The 17,974-nt window shown below is 40.1% G+C and overlaps 2 protein-coding genes across 3 annotated transcripts; both read right to left on the minus strand.

Annotated features, from left to right (window-relative positions):
• Positions 1-110: 110 nt before the first annotated feature.
• mnta (MAX network transcriptional repressor a) lies at positions 111-8,232 on the minus strand. Its single transcript, XM_055166821.1, has 6 exons — positions 8,005-8,232; positions 6,017-6,596; positions 5,885-5,926; positions 5,689-5,800; positions 2,347-2,539; positions 111-2,249 (listed from the first exon to the last, which is right to left on the minus strand). The coding sequence occupies exons 1-6, from the start codon at positions 8,075-8,077 to the stop codon at positions 1,522-1,524; spliced, it is 1,728 nt and encodes a 575-aa protein (XP_055022796.1). The 5' UTR covers positions 8,078-8,232; the 3' UTR covers positions 111-1,521.
• Positions 8,233-8,374: 142 nt separating this feature from the next.
• mettl16 (methyltransferase 16, N6-methyladenosin) lies at positions 8,375-17,956 on the minus strand. Of its 2 annotated transcripts, none has more exons than XM_055166888.1 (10): positions 17,758-17,956; positions 17,480-17,537; positions 15,198-15,385; positions 14,958-15,098; positions 14,763-14,878; positions 13,069-13,211; positions 12,256-12,325; positions 11,801-11,890; positions 9,478-9,651; positions 8,375-9,375 (listed from the first exon to the last, which is right to left on the minus strand). In XM_055166888.1, the coding sequence occupies exons 1-10, from the start codon at positions 17,939-17,941 to the stop codon at positions 8,812-8,814; spliced, it is 1,728 nt and encodes a 575-aa protein (XP_055022863.1). In that variant the 5' UTR covers positions 17,942-17,956; the 3' UTR covers positions 8,375-8,811. The 2 variants fall into 2 exon arrangements, with proteins under 2 accessions (XP_055022863.1, XP_055022862.1); XM_055166887.1 differs by having other exon boundaries at positions 17,480-17,609; positions 17,758-17,939.
• Between the last annotated feature and the right edge of the window lie 18 nt (positions 17,957-17,974).

A 17,974-nucleotide genomic window follows, 5' to 3' on the forward strand; every position in this document is an offset into this window, starting at 1 on the left:
TGTCCAGACTTCTTCATAATACAAGGAAGCAGATCCTTTTGATAAAAGGTCAGGTAAACACTAAGCCGCACATTTTGCATGACTCTTTACTCAAGGAGTCTATCACGCAGTTGTGAACGTAATACAATTTATTTATTTTTTTAATACAAAGTGTTTTTCATTATCGTACAGCATGTCATGATCTTTAGAGAATACAATTAGATCTAAATGCAGCTCAACACTTAAAAAGTACTAACTTAAACTTTCACCATAGGGAAAACATATATTGTTGCCATTTCAAGTATCACAATTCCTTGTTTCATACATCAACTTTTACACATAAAAATCTTCATACTAAATTGTATATAATTTTTGGACAAGGTCTGTCTAAATCATCACCAAGATGTCCAGCAGTTGATGTGGTCCCAAAAATGTGCAATGTCAAATATACAAGGTAAAGCTGTAGATGAAACAAGCAACAATGTAATATACAAAATATCTGTTATAAATCTTAATGTCACGTGTGATAATTTATTCAAGAATCTATTACTTTTTTTTGCAAAAAAACAAAAACTCCTCCATACAAATGTGCTAACAATGGAACAATACATTCCAATTAAATTTGTAGATTAACTAGCAAAGGCAATTGCTAAATGTTCAGGTTTGCTGCTTAATTATACTAAATACATTTCACAGTGCATCCTGAATCTAGCTATTAGTTTGTACAAGTGTTCATCCCAGAGCCATTAACCACAGCAGAGGTATTCCTAAATATGTTGCACTGAGTAAGTTCATAAGATAAGACATACTCATGTGACCTGGTTTCAAATACTCAACAAATAACACAGATGTGGCATGCTCTGAATGCAGGCACATACTCTACAACCTACATGACAGCACAGACACAGCACAAGGCAAGGCTTTTGGATCTACTGACATTCAGTACCCTCTCACCAGAAAACAATCTGATGATCTGCAGATCTAGTGTTAAGAGCTTTCAAACTTCACGGTAATTTTAACATGAGATCAGACTGTAGGGTACAATCACAATCTAATAGCTCTATAGCAGCATAAACAAACATTAATTTCACCCTTAGCTCAATGCACAATGGCAAATGCCAATGACAAAAAGTCAATTGATTGTCAGTATTGTCACTTGATAATAGTACATATTAAATGATGTCACATTGCCACTTTCACAGAGGCACAAGTTCTTCAGTATTTTTAAGAATATAACTAGACAGCAGGAGGCGCCATTTCTATGTGCACAGTCCAAGAGTCTAAATCCTGTGTAAAGTTTACCCCATGATTTCCTGACATCTCCGCTTGAGGGGAAGAGCTCTGCTAAATCACATCACACAGGAGAAGAAGTTGGGTATTCTAGGTTCTTAATGCTGTTGCTATTTCACAAGTAGGAAGACAGAGCTGTAAAAGGATCAAGCAAGGTTTTTTGGTTTCTGCCATCTCTAATGCTTTTGGGAAACTTTGCACAGTAAAGACTGCTCTCCTGCATTATATTGGGTCTAGTGTATGTCCTGTGTATCAAGCCAGTTTCAGAGTGCTTATAGGGAATGAGGGCATGGTCACCATTGTTACTGGATTGAGCACTGTCTGACCCACAAGCTGCGTGTGATGAGTGACCATTTGCGTGCCCACAGTCTGTTTCCCCACTAATGCGGCAGTAGACGGTTGGCTAGCCGCTGTGCCATTGAGCTGGGGATGGGCATGGTTCAATGTATGGGTGATGTGACCCACAATACCGGGTTGTGTGACAGCTACAGGCTGAGAGTACAAAGCAGGTAGGTGGGTGACTGGGTGTACCGTTATATGGCCGATGGGCGGTTGAGCTGGAGTCAAATGCATCGGACCACTGCTTGTTGAGGGGGCCAAATGAGTTATGTGCTTAGGAGTCTGAATGACGTGGTTTAGTGTCTGGATGACTGAGGGGTGGGAGACGGAGGAGTGGGCTATAACTGTGGGATGCAGAGCAGGGGTGGGTCCCATGGGTTTGAGGACCGAAGAGTTGGTGCTGGAGGAGATTGTGGGCGTCACTGTCTGGGTGGGTGTGGGTTTGAGCAGCGGCCGTGGGGGTGGCAGAGGGGGCGGTGGTGCTTTATGCTGGGTGATGCATGGATTGAAGTTCTGGGACTTCTCTGAAGGGGGGACCACTTTCTGCAGCTCTGGTTTTGTCACTTGAGAAGCAGGAGAAGTTGGACTCTGCTCAAGCTCCATCTCATCATCAAGATCATCATCTAAAATATCTTCACCTTCTGCAAGAGTACATCAAGGATTACATTTATTAGAAAAAAACAACAACAACAAAAAAAACAAGAATATACTTTCTTTGTTGTTTTTTGGATTCCATACCTGATGCCGTGGAAGTTGAAGCCTGGTCTTCCTCAGGCTGCACAGTTTGTCTGAGGACACGGTCAATCTCCACCACATCCATCCATTGGCTCAAGTCGTTCTTGAGCTCTGCCAGGCGCTGCTGTGTGGCAATTTTTTCCCTAGCCAGGCGCTCCATGTCATGCTCATATTCTTTCTCCTTGCGTTTTAATGTCTAAAACAAACAAACATTAGAACAGTTCATTTGTGTATCGGAAGAAGTTGGAACTTAGGCTTTATTATTATCTATTAAAACCAAATGATCACAGTTCAGGTAAATCATTGGTGTATCTTAAATGACAACAGAAAGTGAAGAGACATACGCTGGAAGGAAGAGGGGCAGTGGGAGGCAGTAGAGTATAGAAAATGGGAGGGGCATACTGCAGTAGCTTTCTGTGACCCAATTTCCCTTAACCAGTCAGCTGACACAGTACATGACTAAACAGACTTCCATGGAAAGCCTGACAAAGTGTCATAGCAAACTAAAGATTGTACAGCAAGAATGATTAGAGCGTAGATCAAGCAATGACAATGAACACATTTGTACATAAGTTACATCAACACAGCCAAGCCCAAGTTGTTAAAAGCAAAACATATATGCAAAATGGCACAAACAGACAACTCATGAACCATAAAAAAATAACACAAGAGTGAAGTTCATCATACTCATTTGATTTTACAAAGTTAGAGCATGTCACTTTATTGTTCTTTACTTTGCTCTTACAGTACGGAGGTACTAAAATAACCAAAGGCAGACAAAAGGCAGACCTTGTGTCATTCGGCACCTGTCTCTACTTCTTAGCCAGGATTAAAACAGCACAGGCCAATCATCTGGCCCTCTTCCCCACAAGTGCAAACTGGGGAGGCAGACTGAGGCTACACTTGTGACCATCACAAAATACTTCATGAGCACAAATATGAAATATTCATTTAAAAACACTGAAACATTATTTTGTTCAGCAGTCTGCAATGTGATATCAGCAAAACTAAGGGCAGACACATTTTCCATCAACAAAATACTGGCTGAATCAGGACACATGTTCTGAAATGCCCCATCTTTGGTCTCCATGGAAACATGTCAAACTCTCTCAAAGGCTGTCTACAGTCAAACACTGCACAGGTGATTGTCAATATCTAAACATTTGTTTTGGGGGCAAAATGAATGGGATGAAGGCAAATAAGTAGTAAGTAACAGTAAGATAATGTATTTTTGCTCTTGCATTACAAAGCTGGTTTGTGGTATTATGACTATATGTTATAAAGGTTTATACTAGTAGTACAAACTACTTGATCCAATGCCACGAGGAAGAATGAATGAGAAAAACGAAATATATTTCCTCATAACTTACACACAGGTCTCAGTAGAGACAAGAGCAAGCAGCTTAACAAAAAAGAGGTGAAGAGGCACAAGGAAGTGAGGGATAAATTGCAGATGGATACCATGTGACTGAAGCATTTAAATTATGTCGCCAGGTTGGTAGGACAAAGCTCATGTACATGAGGCCGCACCTCTAAGCCTTTGAACCTCCTCCTCAAAGAGAGCCAAGGTCCCGCCTCAGCCTTGTTTGTGCGAAAATCTAGATCAGTGCAGGTAGAGGGTGCATTATGTGTGTGTATGTGTATAAAGTAAACACTGCTCCAGAGTTGTCACCAGCAATGCGAGTGGCGAGCACATGGCCTCAGTGAGAACAGGGGAGGGAGGGTGCAGAGAGCGGGGGATTGAACAGCAATACAAGCTGTACTCCCTGACTCACTTTTGCAGCAGAAACACAAGGCTGGGCTTCTTAAAGAGCCAGGAGCTCTAGGGCCACGTTGCAGGCATGCTCTTTAGTTGCCCTGACTGATTAGGTCTTGTGACAACGCAGTAACCATAAACCCTTGTCTTAATGTGCCTTTAAGCTGAAACTAAAAATTTCACGTGGTGCCTGACTTCAAGAAAACAGCCTTTCTTTGAAACTAGTTTTGTGTAGTGTTGCCCAGGTCAAACTAGTCAAAATATTGCTCAATGTATTAAGAACATCATGCAGAAATCAGCCCCAGTAAAATTCCTTATTGACAAAGACTGGTTAAAAAAATACAGAACTGAGTCAGTCATGTATGCTCCTACTGATTCATATTATGTAGGTCTTTTAGTTGTTGTAGCAAACAGATGGAATGGCCTTCATTTGGAGACAAGAGAAATTAGTCCAGTGCTCTGAGAGGAAGTGAAGCGCAAGCAGAGTAAACCGAGCCTTGTGTTTACTGCTCCATGTTCCCTCCCCGCTGCTGCCGCTAAGCCTTGTGGTACGACTAGTCCTGCCTGTTGTAGCGTGGGGTGGGGGCGCAGCACGGGGGTGACGTCACGCGGCTCAGGCTAGCCATGTGCTTGCTGCTCATGCGGCTCAGAGAGGGAAGGAGATGGGTGGGGTAAAGGATGGCTGAGGAGAGAGGAGGAGCTCCACCGACTGACTCACATAGAAAGGTTTTGAAACAAAGCCAATTGTTGATTAACCAATATCTAATAAAAGACACCATCATGCGGAAAACTGTTCAAAATTTTTCTGCACATAGTGCACCTAAGACAAGAAAGCAAAAGGGAATTTCTCCTTCAAGCGTACACAACAAAGAGAACATGTTCTTACTTACTGAAAGTAACACAAATAAGTAAGTGCTGAGGGCCAGGTAAGAGAACACCTCTCATCAGAGGTGTATGTCTAATGTCTATGCAGGATAAGAGAAATTAATTTACAAAAAGTCTATAGTGTTCTTTTTGTGCTGATGTCCATTTGTATCTTACAAAATAAAAGCTTTTACTGCCAGAGAGGTAAGAGAGCCAGGTCAGTCTGCCAGCAGAACACAACACACTGAACACCATGTTGCTTAATCACGCAGAGCGGGCAGAGGGAGGGAGGGGGGCTGGGTGACAGGCTGCACCCACGCTGTCCTAGTTTTTCCCTTCATATCCACACACAGAACAGCAGTCGCTTCATGTTGGTTCACAAGACTTTATAGTCATAAGTTTTTAAAAGAAAAATGTCAATATTACATTTTTTTTTTATATTTTTTCATACTGTACCTCAATCACATTTAATCCCCAACAGAATAAAATAAAAAAAACACAAAGTTTAAACTAGGCCATTAGAAGACCTTTGAACTGGCTGGATCTAAAGGATCTTCTGAAAACAGCCTGACTGGCACAACATATCAAGTACTGTCATTATATCATCAGGATGTTTGTTCTCCACTGGACCACACATCAAGCATCGACTAGAACTGCCAACGTGCATATACTGATGTGGTGCATAGCTCCAGACAAAACAAAGCAATACGAAATTGCCAACCTACCTGAATGTATCTTAGAGCACTTCTTAGCACACTCAGATTTGAGGTCTTCTTTTCATCAACATTAGGAATATTCTTTCTCAGTGTTTCAAAACACTCCTTCAAGTGAGCCCGTCTAACAAAGCATAGAAATACAGTAAGGAATTATATGGTTAAACTACAATATAGCATCAAGCTGATAAAAATGTAATATACAAACCTGTTTTTCTCAAGCTTGTTATGGGACTCTCTTGTGCCTGCCCTATATGAGCAAAAATAAAAAAAAATAAAAAATGTTGTGGCTATAAACTTTATGTATACATACAAATTCAAGACTTTGTTATCAACTCACCCGCCAGGGCGCTTTTTACTGTCCAGAAGCCGTGAGTCCTCAAGGGGGCTGCTTCTGCTGACGGACCCGTTGAGGATGGGGCCATGCTGCAGTAGTGTGCCTGACTGAGGAAGTACTGCTTGAGATGGAGAGGGGGAAACGATAGAACCGGTGTAGTGGTGAATAGAGTGCTGAGGGGTCTGCTGCTGAACACTGGTGTTAGCAGTTTGACCTATGAAGTGATGCTGGTGGTTGTGCAGGGGCTGTTTGTGATTTGTACCAGGGGCAGAGGTGGGGTGCTGATCTACTCTGGGCTGCGGGGAGCGGGGTATCCCAGAAGGATTCTGGTCCTGGTTAAAAAGAGTCTCTCTTTTTGTAGAGGGCAGGGGTGCAACAGGTAAACTTGGAGAGACGCTGTGACTGGGACTGACCACAGGTATTGGGATGACTGTAATGGGAACAGAGGCTGGAGGCATTGGGGGCTGTATTAAAGCTGGACGATATCCCTGGGGTTTTGTCACATTACTACAGTGGATTGTTGAATTTGGGATCACTCCCGGGGTCTTCTGCTCCTGTAGCAGCTTTTCCTTAAATTCATCTTCTGTGGGAAAACAAACAAAACAACCACTCATCAATGTTTTAGTACATGGATTTAAGAAAGTGGAAAATCATTTGTAGCAGCTTTATCAAACTCTTTACATTATTTGTTCTGCTGGGTCAGTCATTTAATTCTAGATCTGGAAAAGTACAAAGTGTTCTTTGACCTTTTGTTATTTTGAAATGGCTATGATGTTTTTTAATTGGGGGATGTGTTCACCAAACTGATTAGAAGAGGAAAACTAAGGGAATTCATAAAACAAAGGAGTTTTCTGTGCCCATTATATAACTGCCAATGTAAATGCATAAAGAAACACTGCCCTACTTTCGTCCAAAGTGGCTTGCTCTACAGGCTCAAGAAGGGAGGAGGACTACAGTCTACACTCCCAATGCTCCCAATGCAGAGGCAGACCATAGACAGTCTATGAGGCAGACTGGGAGATTAGATTAGTGTGCCAAGAGAGATCTCACGCGGAGCTTTTTTTTAGATAACGCAGGATTGTTACATAGTACAAACATTCCTGTCCGTGCAATGTAAACAGATCACAGTAGTCTGGACTCCTTTTGATCTCGCATAATAATAAGGTCAACAGTAATGAAGGGTAGTGAGCCTTCGTCTTTACAAACAGTCTTTGTGAGGGGTTGCCCGGCATGCACCATGGGCATGCACGTGGTGAAAGGGGCGGTCCTCGAGCTGGGGGCGTGCCCGGTATGCCCACGTCACACACAGATACCGAGCAACACCAGCGACCATTATGGACAACTTTAATCTTTACTAACTACACAATCACTTACAAAACGTACGACCAGTCTTAACTTCTACAATAGTGTTCTTAACCCTTCTGCCAGATACACGCGGAAAACACCCAGATTAAATATATCTACCGCCTGAGCCGCGGTCTCTAAATTGTTACTTGATTCCTAGCGGACCGTGTCAGGTCATTATGTAAAACGACATTGGCATTCCCCGCGCCACCGCCCTTGTCATCATGCTTACTATTATATTCTGTGTTTTGCTGCAAAGCAAAGGCTACCATTATGTCCGTTTAATTCAAGTTTTGTTCGCGTAAGGATCCATAAAGCCCGTTTGTGCAACAGCTTAAGATTTTATGCACGACTGCAGTGTCTTATATTAGAATAAATTAGAAAAAAACACTTCACACCCAGCGCAGGAATAAACCTACATGAAAGGAGGGAGAGACACAGAAAATCCATGTGCCAAACTGACACATATTCAGTAAAGTGTTCAGAGAGGTTTTTTTTTTTTTTGGTGCCATCTATTTATGCTCAGGTAAAACATATACGGCGAGCGTTTAGTAAAATTATCATTATTTTTTGGCCACAAAGGCCTGTATTAAAATATGAGTATCTGAGCAATAGCGCAATTTTATTATGACAAATGTCCCACTTACCACGTGCTTTCTGTTGTTGCAGAGCTAGCAATTCTAAAAACTTGGCAGCCTCCAGAAGCGTTTCGATGCTCATTCCGAACACTGTGTATATTAAAGATGAGTGGAAAAGCAAGCAACAACGCAAATTGCGCCCAAGTACTTCAGGGAGAGGTTCCCAGTCTAAAACTGGCCAGGGGTAATTGGACACCCCCTCAGTAAAAACTCCACCACTTACGTTGCAGAGTTACAAACAAGATGGCGCTCAAAGTAGTAGGAACAAATAAGGTTTGTGAATCATGCAGCGTTTGAGACCGCCCACTGACCAGGGCCACTCCCTCTCAAATACAATAAACAGGGACCATATAAAATACGGCACTGGATTTGCAAAACATACTTTGTGCTTTGGATCATGACTTTTATTAGAATAATACAAATACAGATGCAAAGACATTCATTATAATGTAGGTTAATGTAAATTTGGTATGAGGAACAGCCTGATGTGAACATTTAGCTTGTTTCTCTTGTGGTTGATTGGACAAGTCATGGAACCAGTTAGATGCATACAAAGTGTCCAAGAAAGCAATATAGATTACTTTCTTAACTAAAACTAATAACCGACCGTTAAACACTTAATAAAAAATACCAAGAGAGGCAAATAAAAGGAAATGTTTTGCCCTCTTGTGGCTTTACAGTGCATTGCAACTCACTGGAACAAATAACCAATATTTTGAATCATTATTTGCTATAAATATCAGGCAGTATAATTAAAAGGGAAAAAAATCCCAAGAGATCCAAATACTAACATCTGTGCACACCTGAACTACACATTTACCTCGCCACAGACCTCAACAGTGTGTTCTTGAGGTACGTGCAAAGTTGGTTCATTAGGTCTTTGTTCTGACCCTCCACCCAATGCAACTCCACCAGTACATCTTTCTCCTCAAGCATCACATTCAGCAAACATTTAAAGAGGAAGTGTTCGATTGCACTGGGGCTGCGGGGCGGATGTAATGCTGAACAGTTTTCTGTAGTGAGTCCTTCCTTTAGACTTGTGTTCAATACAGTGTCAGAGCTGGTGGTGGTCATGTGGTCAGAGCCAGCCTCTGTTTGTTCCTTTGGTTCTTCACTTGTCACTGCAGGTTCAGTCTGGCAACACTGTTCTGGGCTACAGGAAGCTTGTATATTTTCTTGGGTGTTACACTCAGTTGTGGAGGGCTGTGGTGCTGTAGCAGCAGTGTTTTGGAGAGTAGCACCTTGTGGGGCTCTTGGAAGCTCTCTCAACTGTCGTTTCTGCTCACGCCGTCTCTGACGTCCATGTATCCATGTGTTCTCCACAGCGGTCAAAAAGAGACTCTGTTCTTGCTTTCTGCATGGGACATGTTTAAACAGCACCTGATAATCAGAATAATGTGGATGTTTGAAATGGACTTGTCAATACAATATACAATATATTGATTCATTTGATGACAAAGTTGTGTCTTTGCTATAGCTTACTCGTAGCTCAGTTAATGATTTCTCTAGAAGAGCAGTGACACCCTCCACAGGGCAACTACCAGTGCATCCCAAAGCAGAGGCTTTCATCTGCAGCTCCTTCAGCCCTGCCTCTGGAAGTGTGAATGACAATGGTTTCCGTGCCTTCTCCAGTTTACGTTTCTTACAGGGAGGAGACTAAAAAGGGAGATCCAATTTCGTTAAGAACATACTTAAAAATGTACAAATTTACAGGCTTTTAAAGCATAGAATTTCCCAGCATCCCCTTTATCCATTCAGGCAGCCCTCATGGCTTTATCACAACAGTCTGAAGCCATCAATTTGCAAAATTCATACACCTCTGGAGAGTGACAATCCATAAATACTTAAATGAGAAACTTTCTATTCTGAACCAGAAGATGGAGCTATAGACCAATTTTAACCAGCTAAACATATAGGGCAGACTTCTTATAAATCAACACAGATGACATTCTACCATGGCAGTGGAGGTTGTTAAACCATACTATTATGGTTACTGCAGAAATTATGTCAGACAGTAGCTATGTGTCCTTGGCACTGCAGCCTGATGCTAAACAAACATGGGTAGACAGTGGGGGGTCTGCTGCAGCACTGAGCTGTCAGAGCAGACAGAATGGCCGACTGACCTACAATTAAAGGGAAGGAGCATACTGACCTCCGCACTGTTGTAGCACTGTACGTAGTGCAAAAACTTGGTTTAAACACTCCATTGTGTCCTGGGAGTGTCTTGTTTTATTACCAATTCATTTTCATGTTTTTATTTATTACTTGTCAGCAATATTGTAGTTTAATTTCCCTCTTGGTTACTATGTTTTGGTGTTTTCAGTTGTCTGATCAGTGGAAACTCAAGGTGGGGTTGGGCTGCAACACTGGGAGTTAGAGCATATGTCCATAAGTTAGAGGGGGAATCTGGAACATATCTTAATTTTAGAGACAATTTTTTTACTACATGTGAAAATTAGGTTTTCAAACAAGTAATTCAAAAGTTAAAATCTTGTTTGTTTGTTTTAATAAATATATGATATTTTAATATAAATGAGTTTTTTAATCTTATGTATCATGGTCAATCATGATTAATTGAATCATAGCTCCTGCATCGTGAATTGAACCAAATCTTGAGAATTCTGAATCGTCACATCCCTAATTAAGTTTTTTTTTCCAACTACCGTCTTCTTGTACAGTGTGCATGGAGATAGACTTCTGTAGCTGTAAAGACTACAATTATTACCCTCAGGCTGTCCAACTCCTTAACTCAAAGTAGCAGACCTTTATGATGCAATATGCTATATGTAATACCTGTGCCATCTCTTTCACCTTTACATTGGACATACTTATGTTGGTGTGTATATGGAACAAGTAAGATGACAGGTTCTTCTCATCCAAACACGTTATTCTGTTGTGGATTGATTAATCTAAATCTAATCTGAGTAATCCTCCCTCATGACTGGCATTGCCTGAAATATTCAGCTCTACATTGTACTGTGCAAAATACAACTAGCAGTAAAGCTCACTATAATTACTGGCTCTTTCAGTTAATGTGTTAAAGGACAAGAAATCAACAAAGAGGAGGACCACTTAAATCTATACAAACAAGTCTCTTCCAGTCTGCATAAAATATTATATTAATATTCTCAAAACTGCAGTAATTCAGCATTACTGTGCTTTCACTCAAGCATATGTAATAAATAATTTTAGTTTATACGTAAACAAATTTAGTAGTTCAGCAGACATACAAAATGTGTACTGCAAAATTTGAAATGGACCTTTATCTGGTCATACAGGTTAAGTAGGTCACAGCTGCTGTCCATGTCACATAAGTTATCATTCAAATGTTGCATTCAAGACCACTGTATAGACATCACATACACACCAATGGAAGGAACTGTTCAGCCATGCATAGAAGAGTACACACAGAAGCCACTGCAGTGTAAGCATGTGTACACACACATGCTCCGGGGTCTGCTTGATAATGATGCTGAGCAGCTCCCAAGTGAAAATGATGGTGAATGTGTGTGTTAACGGAGGGGGGTGGTTAGGGCTGGGGAAAATATAGGCCAATTCTTCTGCACAACTGCTTTTAGGTTGGAAAGCCAACTGGGAGATATTCAGAAAGTATTGCATGTATGTATTGTATCTGCTTTGATGTGATGAGTGAAAAAAACATTACAAATCTAATGATAATTTCTTACTCCTACTGTATCCACACACATAGACGTACAGCCATTTAACAGCACTGATACAGATTTTAAACTGTATGTTATACACTACAACATTTGTTAGAGGATGAAGTAAGTAAGAGGAGACTTACTGGAACAATCACATCATCATAGAAACTCCAGGCCAATGCCCAACGCATTGTGCGCCCCTGGCAGAACTCTGTGTATGTCACTTTGGGTACCTGAGATAGAACAAAAGTTAACAAATTTTACTTAAGTTAATAAATTAATTTTAATTAATAAGGTTGGGACAATGTCAGCTAATTACTAAGAGCTAATCACTCAAAGAAAGTGTTTACTTCATGAGTTGATTAAAAAAAAAAAAAATTTAATTAATAAATAAAATAATAAATTAATGAATTAAATTACATTCAGTATTGATTATATATGTAAAAGGTGTTTTTATAATACATTTATTTGTAAAGCAGTTTTCAAAAATGACCATCAGGATTTCTCATATAAAAAATCAATTGCCGTCTAGTAAGAGTTGACTAAGTTTTGCTTTTAAAATAATGGAAATAGATTTTAAGTAAGTTAAACTACAAACCCCTTGTTTTCTCAGTTCCTCTTTCAATGGTGCCAAGCTACATTTTTTCCCCAACATGCAGCTGTACCATCTGAAGACAAAATTAAAATTAAATTAAAATAAACAATTGTAATATAAACTTCAGAGTGACAACAGCTTTAATTTCTATACAATTCATTGGATGCTTGCCTGGTCAAGAATGTCCCCTAGTCTGCACTGAAACAATCTGGAGCCTCTTCGGTAAAAATGGCCCATATATAGCAACACACAGCTAGCTAAACCCAGAACATGGCTATAGGCAGTTAGAAGATAAAAGAGCTAAAAAGAGACAACAATGCATTGCACAGCAGACAATAGGCCATATTCATTTATATTTCAAAATGTGTCATACACATGTTTAATGCACACAGCTGTACAATACAAACTTCATATACAAGCGTGTTTGGTCACTTCTATATGTGCTCTCATGCTAAAGTGTTATACAGTGATGCACATGGCTCTTTAATTGTATAACATTTTACCTGGAATAAAGGCCAACAGAAAGCATCATTTGGATGTAGTCACATATATGTTATGATACAATCTATGGAACAAAAACTGCATTTTGTCATTTACAAGAATACCGTCTACAGCTATCTGACGTTTAAACTATAACTACTTATAATGGTACAAATCTTTCCAAATACTATCAATATTTTTTTCACTGGTGAAGGCCATAGGTTATTTGTGTTAAACTTATATCACGTTGACATCTCTGCAATGTCTATTTTAAGTCAACAAATGGTGGTCTGTGTAGAACTGCTTTTGTATGGTATTCATACAGTTCTTATTTACCGCAAGCGTTTCTTTAACTGCAGACTGTCATGAATGATCCTCTTGACAAACTCGAGTTCTCCACCCTCCGCCATGATCTCTGTCACCCCACCTGTGTTCACTGAGCTGGGGGGAGGCCGTCTAGAGTTTCTGGAGTTGACCCCCTGGAGAGAGACAAAAAGTCAGACACAGATTAAGCGGAGATCCTATTATCATCTCTAACCATATACAAACACTTGCTCTGGCTACTATAGGAATTAGAGCCCGACCGATATGGATTTTGCTGTAGCCGATATGAAACCGATATAATGGGAGTTGGCGCTGCCGATAGCCGATATAATCGCCGATATATTTTTAGTGATGTAAAAATTCACTGTAAATGTTGAATTGTTTAAAAAACTTAGGTTTGGCTCTGATGGATTTTAAACTGGGTTTATTTAGGCAACATTTATTGTTATTCTGCCTCTTTACGTCATATTTACAGACAGTAGGTTGGCTTAATGGCATTTTTGCATCACATTCTAGACACTAGTGATGGGTATTCCAGTTCTTTTTAGAGAACCGGCTCTTTTGGCTCGGCTCACTAAAAGCTGCTGATTCTTTTGGCTCCCAAGCGGCTCTTCAGATTGTTTTGTTGCAAGCAGGACTAAAGCACGTCTAAAGCAGGACTGAATCAGGACTGAACCAGGTCTAAACCAGGACTTATTTATTTTATGCTAAACTACAGCCAAATATGCTCGTTTTTTTTTTTTTTTTATCCTATGTACACGCAAATTTGTCAAAGTTTCGTTTTTAGCCGCTGCCGCTGTCAAACCACGAGTCTGCACGCGGCGTGAACAGGAAAAAAGTGAGAGAAAGAGAAAACACGGCTCCCAATAAGGATCAGGCTCCCGTCGTTCCCTTTAAAGAGCCGGTTCTAAGAGTCATTTCGTTCGCGACGGACCCATAACTAGTAAAGAAACTAGCGCTATTAGCCTTTAGCCGTAAATGCTGCGCGCCGCGGTAATTAATTATATGCGCAAATGTCATAATTCACACGTCTGTTCACAGCTCATTTCCATATCAGTGCTGGTCCAGTAACAAATATACGGCCAATGTAGTCACTTTACAATAGACCAATAGAAAACAGCCTGTTTATGTGCGGGAGCTACAGCAGCTAACCCATAACGAATGACTAAAACTAGCTTCAAAGTCGACATATTTCCAACACTCACCGCTCATACAGGCTCCTCTCACATCACAAGTCTGCACTAATAAATGTCCTTTTAATTCAGATTCAAACCGATTGTCCGTAAAAAGAATACAACCTCAATGTTTGGATCTGTGTCTGCAGGTGTAAACAAACACACGTGAGTGACGCGACTTTATGGTGTGTTCAGGGACAAGGACACACGCACGGATAAATGACTCCGTAGATAAATACTGATGTGGAGCCACATATTAGGACATTTATCTGTCTGTAAATTGGATTAAATGAACATAATGTAGAGAGTCTAAGATTTTTAACGACGTATCACATGCCCATGTGAAATATCGGCCCCTATCAGCAAGCATATCGGCCGATAGCCGATATGCCTCGAGGTGCCCATATCAGCCGATAATATCGGCCAACCGATATATCGGCCGGGCTCTAGGAATGTAGTAAGAAGATGGCAGATGAGGATGACATAGAAAATGTTTTGTTTAGTAATAAAAAACAAATAGGAAACTGGTACCTTTGCTTCCAGCTGATTTGCAAAAAATGGCGGGTTGCACATACAGAAGTCATAAACAATCTCTGTCTCCTCTTTCAAGGCATCCATGAGTAAAGTCTTCTGTGGGACCTTCACAACTGATTACACAAACTAGAGTGAGAATTGTTTATAAATAGTATTCTGGTAAAAAATAAACAAAACAAAAACACCACTCACCTTTAATAAGGTCTGACATATTGTTTTGCTCCACATTTTTCTTGGCATAGTTAAAACAAATGTCATCTACCTCTGTAGCTAGAAAGTACCAACCATTCATTGTGGCTCCCAATAAAGGGTATATGCAAGATGCTCCAGTGCCTAAGGAAAAGATTTGTATTAACCATTTTTCAATGCTGAAGAGCAGAATTGCTGGAGACTATAGACTATAAGATGTTATGTATATGCAATTTTGTGTACCAATATCAATGCCACGGCGTGGCTGCTTTTGTCCATCAATAAGGTCCTCCACCCAGTGAATGTAGTTGAGACGTAGAGGAACTGTGGGTATGAGACGCTCCAGAGGAATTTCAATAGTCAAACCAAAGTCTTCTTTAAGCAAGGTGCAAGTCAATGCCCGGACTGCTTCTGGCTCTTTGAAATTCACGCTAGATAGAAATAAATAACATTGAAACGTACTACTAGTACTAGATTACAAAATACTTTTTCCATGATACATATATGTATGCAGATAAAATATCTACCATAATAGATACAGAAGGACATTTTACTATAAGTTTTAGTATGAAAGGATTGGTTTTAGGGGTAAATTTGTTGCTGTTTAAAGGGGAACTATTTGGTGTACTACTGATGGTCTCTAACTACATGCTGTGGACAGCAACAACTAATGACCCATGTCAAGCAGGTGTTGGACTTGAACATGTGAGCAACTATTTACCTATCCAGACACTCATCAATCTTACAAATGCATCTATATCTGATGAAGACATTAGCTTAATGGGCCACATTTATCAGCAGTTAAGACCAGTGACCTCCTGAAGGAGGGCTCACACCTGGCCCATTTGGGAAAAGTGCAGCAGTGAGAACCTACCTGGCTAAAGCAGTATTTCAAAAGCAAAATGTGCAAAAACTAATCTATCCCCATTATTCTTATGTTTAACTCCACAGTAAAGCTCCTATCCCTTTCATCTGTCCACCAAATATCCCATGGCCTCTCCCAGTTGTCCTCTGAGGCATCATTAGGATCAATATTCAGAGAGACTGTGGCCAAATTCTATTTTTAGACCTAGTGTGTATGCTCGCAGACGCATCCATTCTATCAGCAGTCCTGACACATCTCCATGGCAACCCCACCTACTGAAGAGATGAGAGCACGCAAATCCGGCCACGCTGGAGCAATGGCTGAAGCTGGAGCGAGCGTGAGAGTGCCCGCGGTTCTACGCATGTGGTGTCACGTAGGTGCGGCTCTACGCAATACATAATTGTGTTTGGTGATGCTTGACATACAAGCACAAAATATAATTTTATAAATATTAATGTATTAAATTATAATCAGCATTCCGAAATAGAAAAAAAATAAAAATTTTTTAAAAGTGAAATGCATTAGTGCAAGGTTATTATGATGGAAAAAAATGGTCAGTGGCCAGTTTACTGCTGAAGTAAACAGCTCTGTCTCACCTCTATCACACACCATCAGCATGAAAGAATACATGCAGTGTACACAGAACCTGTGTCCACAGAGGGATGACCTTCTAACGATTTTACCTGGTGTATTATGTGCTGACCACAGTAAACTTGTTTTCCTCTTGTCAGGTTTTTAAACCACTAAAAAAGACATTTTCAATCCTTGGAGTTAATATCATACCACACACCCAAATCTAATTAACAGTCGGCCATATAATAAAAATGACTCAGTTTTCTAAAATGATTAAATTTGTTTAAAAAGGAATTGAAAAGTGTTTCTTGTTGAAAGTGATATTTTCAAACCATTTCTTAAAAGCTTTGGAAAATATTTTAATTTCACTACAAATGTATATGCAGCTTTTATGCAAATCCTGCACAGTTGCTTTAGCTGCATATGCATGAAGAGTAAATCAAAAGGGGATATTTCTTCATAATTACATAACAAATTAGTGTGATTGTATTAAATAAAAAAAGTATGATCATGCAAATCTAAGCAATGTATTAATATAATTACTTTAATAGAAGGTATCAATTACAGCAATTTCATAGTGCTTATATTGCACAGGAGCAGATGTTATAATCAGAAGTGAACTATGGTTCATCCTGTATGTGTGAAGATGGCTCCCTAAAATACATAATGATATCTATTCATAACAATCATTGATTTCAAGCAATTGGGATCTCTGAGATCCCTGGGGTCCTACCAACATTCTTAAACATGTGTGTGATTATTGCTCTTTCATCTCCAGAGTTATTATTTTTGATGCCCTGAAATTAACCACACAAAACTCTGAGGAGCCCCTGTCCTGTTCAGAGACCCAAGGGGTCTTAAGCATAATTCAAACCATACCCTTCTTCCGCACAGAAAAATACAAGCATTTGAAATAGTAGGCCCATTTACGATTCCAGATTTAATTTATACAATTAAATGTCTGCTACTTTTTAAACTGTATTGCTGTCGGTGCTAACAATATTACCCCTATCCCATCACTTTGATAACAAAATTTTACATTCATCTCACTTTAGGAGCTCTCTATCTAGTTTGAGAGTTTACTTACACCGGTCGTCCCACCAGGCTGGTCTGCACATGCTGCTGGAACTCTGGATACTTGGAAGCTAAATAAGCAAAGTCAGGAGGTTTATCTTTGTAGCGGTTCCGGGGATGCATTGACTTGTTCAGAGCCATGACTGAAACACACGTTAAACACTACTGTGTTATTAAACTCTTACTGTATCCGAGTTCAAATTAAAGTGCATTAAATCAATTGTCCCTGAACATAGTTGCAGAGGAAACATGCTAAGATGAAGCTAACGCCTTTCGCCATGTGTGCCCTACCTCGAGCGTCGTGAAATCCAAAAATTATACCAGATGGTCTATTTAGATTCACAAGTTCTTCATTTATGTACGAGTCGACAAACTGCTCTCTGTTAACAAAAGTTGTGCTAACCCACGTTGTACATACGTTTTGATTTTCTGTAAAGCGTTTCCTGTTTTCCCATGACGTCACATCAACGCACATCTCAGCGTGATGACGTAGAATCTCAGAAAAAAA

The sequence above is a fragment of the Boleophthalmus pectinirostris genome, unplaced genomic scaffold, assembly GCF_026225935.1.
Source record: "Boleophthalmus pectinirostris isolate CB_2022bp ecotype Guang Dong unplaced genomic scaffold, ASM2622593v1 HiC_scaffold_9, whole genome shotgun sequence".
In the NCBI taxonomy this organism is placed as follows: Eukaryota; Metazoa; Chordata; class Actinopteri; order Gobiiformes; family Gobiidae; genus Boleophthalmus; species Boleophthalmus pectinirostris.